Consider the following 641-nt stretch of genomic DNA (forward strand, 5'->3'; position numbering starts at 1 on the left):
CCCCCCTCCCCCCCGGGTGTGCCGCGTGGGGAGCCAGTGGTGCTGAGCTGTGAACTGTCCCGGGCCAACGCCCCTGTGTTCTGGAGCCACAATGGGAAGCCCTTGCAGGAGGGTGAAGGCCTGGAGCTCCAAGCTGAGGGCCCCCGCCGTGTCCTCTGCATCCGGGCTGCAGACCCAGCCCACGCAGGCCTCTACACCTGCCAGTCTGGGGCAGCCCCTGGGGCCCCGAACCTCAGCTTCACCGTCCAAGTGGCTGGTGAGTATAGCCTGAGAGTGGCACCCCAAGCCCCCCACGGGTTCCCCACTCTCTGGCATGACTTGTCCAGTCCTTGGCCCTCCTCTTAAGACCTTTCCCCATCTTGCCTCCCATTGCCCTGTTGCAGCCCCTGAGCCTCTCCCTTCCGGTGACCCCCAGCTCTGACCCCACAGAGCCCCCCGTGCGGGTGGTGGCCCCCGAGGCAGCCCAGACGAGGGTTCGAAGCACCCCAGGCGGGGACCTAGAGCTGGTGGTGTACCTCTCCGGGCCGGGGGGCCCTGTGCGCTGGTACAAGGACGGGGAGCGACTGGCGAGCCAGGGGCGGGTGCAGCTGCAGCAGGCCGGGGCAAGGCAGGTGCTGCGGGTGCGGGGGGCACGGAGCGGG

General features: G+C 69.4%; 1 protein-coding gene across 1 annotated transcript in view; it reads left to right on the forward strand.

Moving 5' to 3' along the window:
* The window catches only part of OBSL1 (obscurin like cytoskeletal adaptor 1), a gene marked incomplete at its 5' end in the record, with an annotated part of 31019 nt that overhangs the window by 13245 nt on the left and 17133 nt on the right, over positions 1-641 (forward strand). Inside the window, 2 exon segments of the mRNA XM_006168669.2 lie at positions 34-256; positions 430-636. Coding sequence (XP_006168731.1) covers positions 34-256; positions 430-636 — 430 coding nt within the window.

The sequence above is a fragment of the Tupaia chinensis genome, unplaced genomic scaffold (genome assembly GCF_000334495.1).
Source record: "Tupaia chinensis unplaced genomic scaffold, TupChi_1.0 Scaffold145907_1, whole genome shotgun sequence".
Classification (NCBI taxonomy): domain Eukaryota; kingdom Metazoa; phylum Chordata; class Mammalia; order Scandentia; family Tupaiidae; genus Tupaia; species Tupaia belangeri.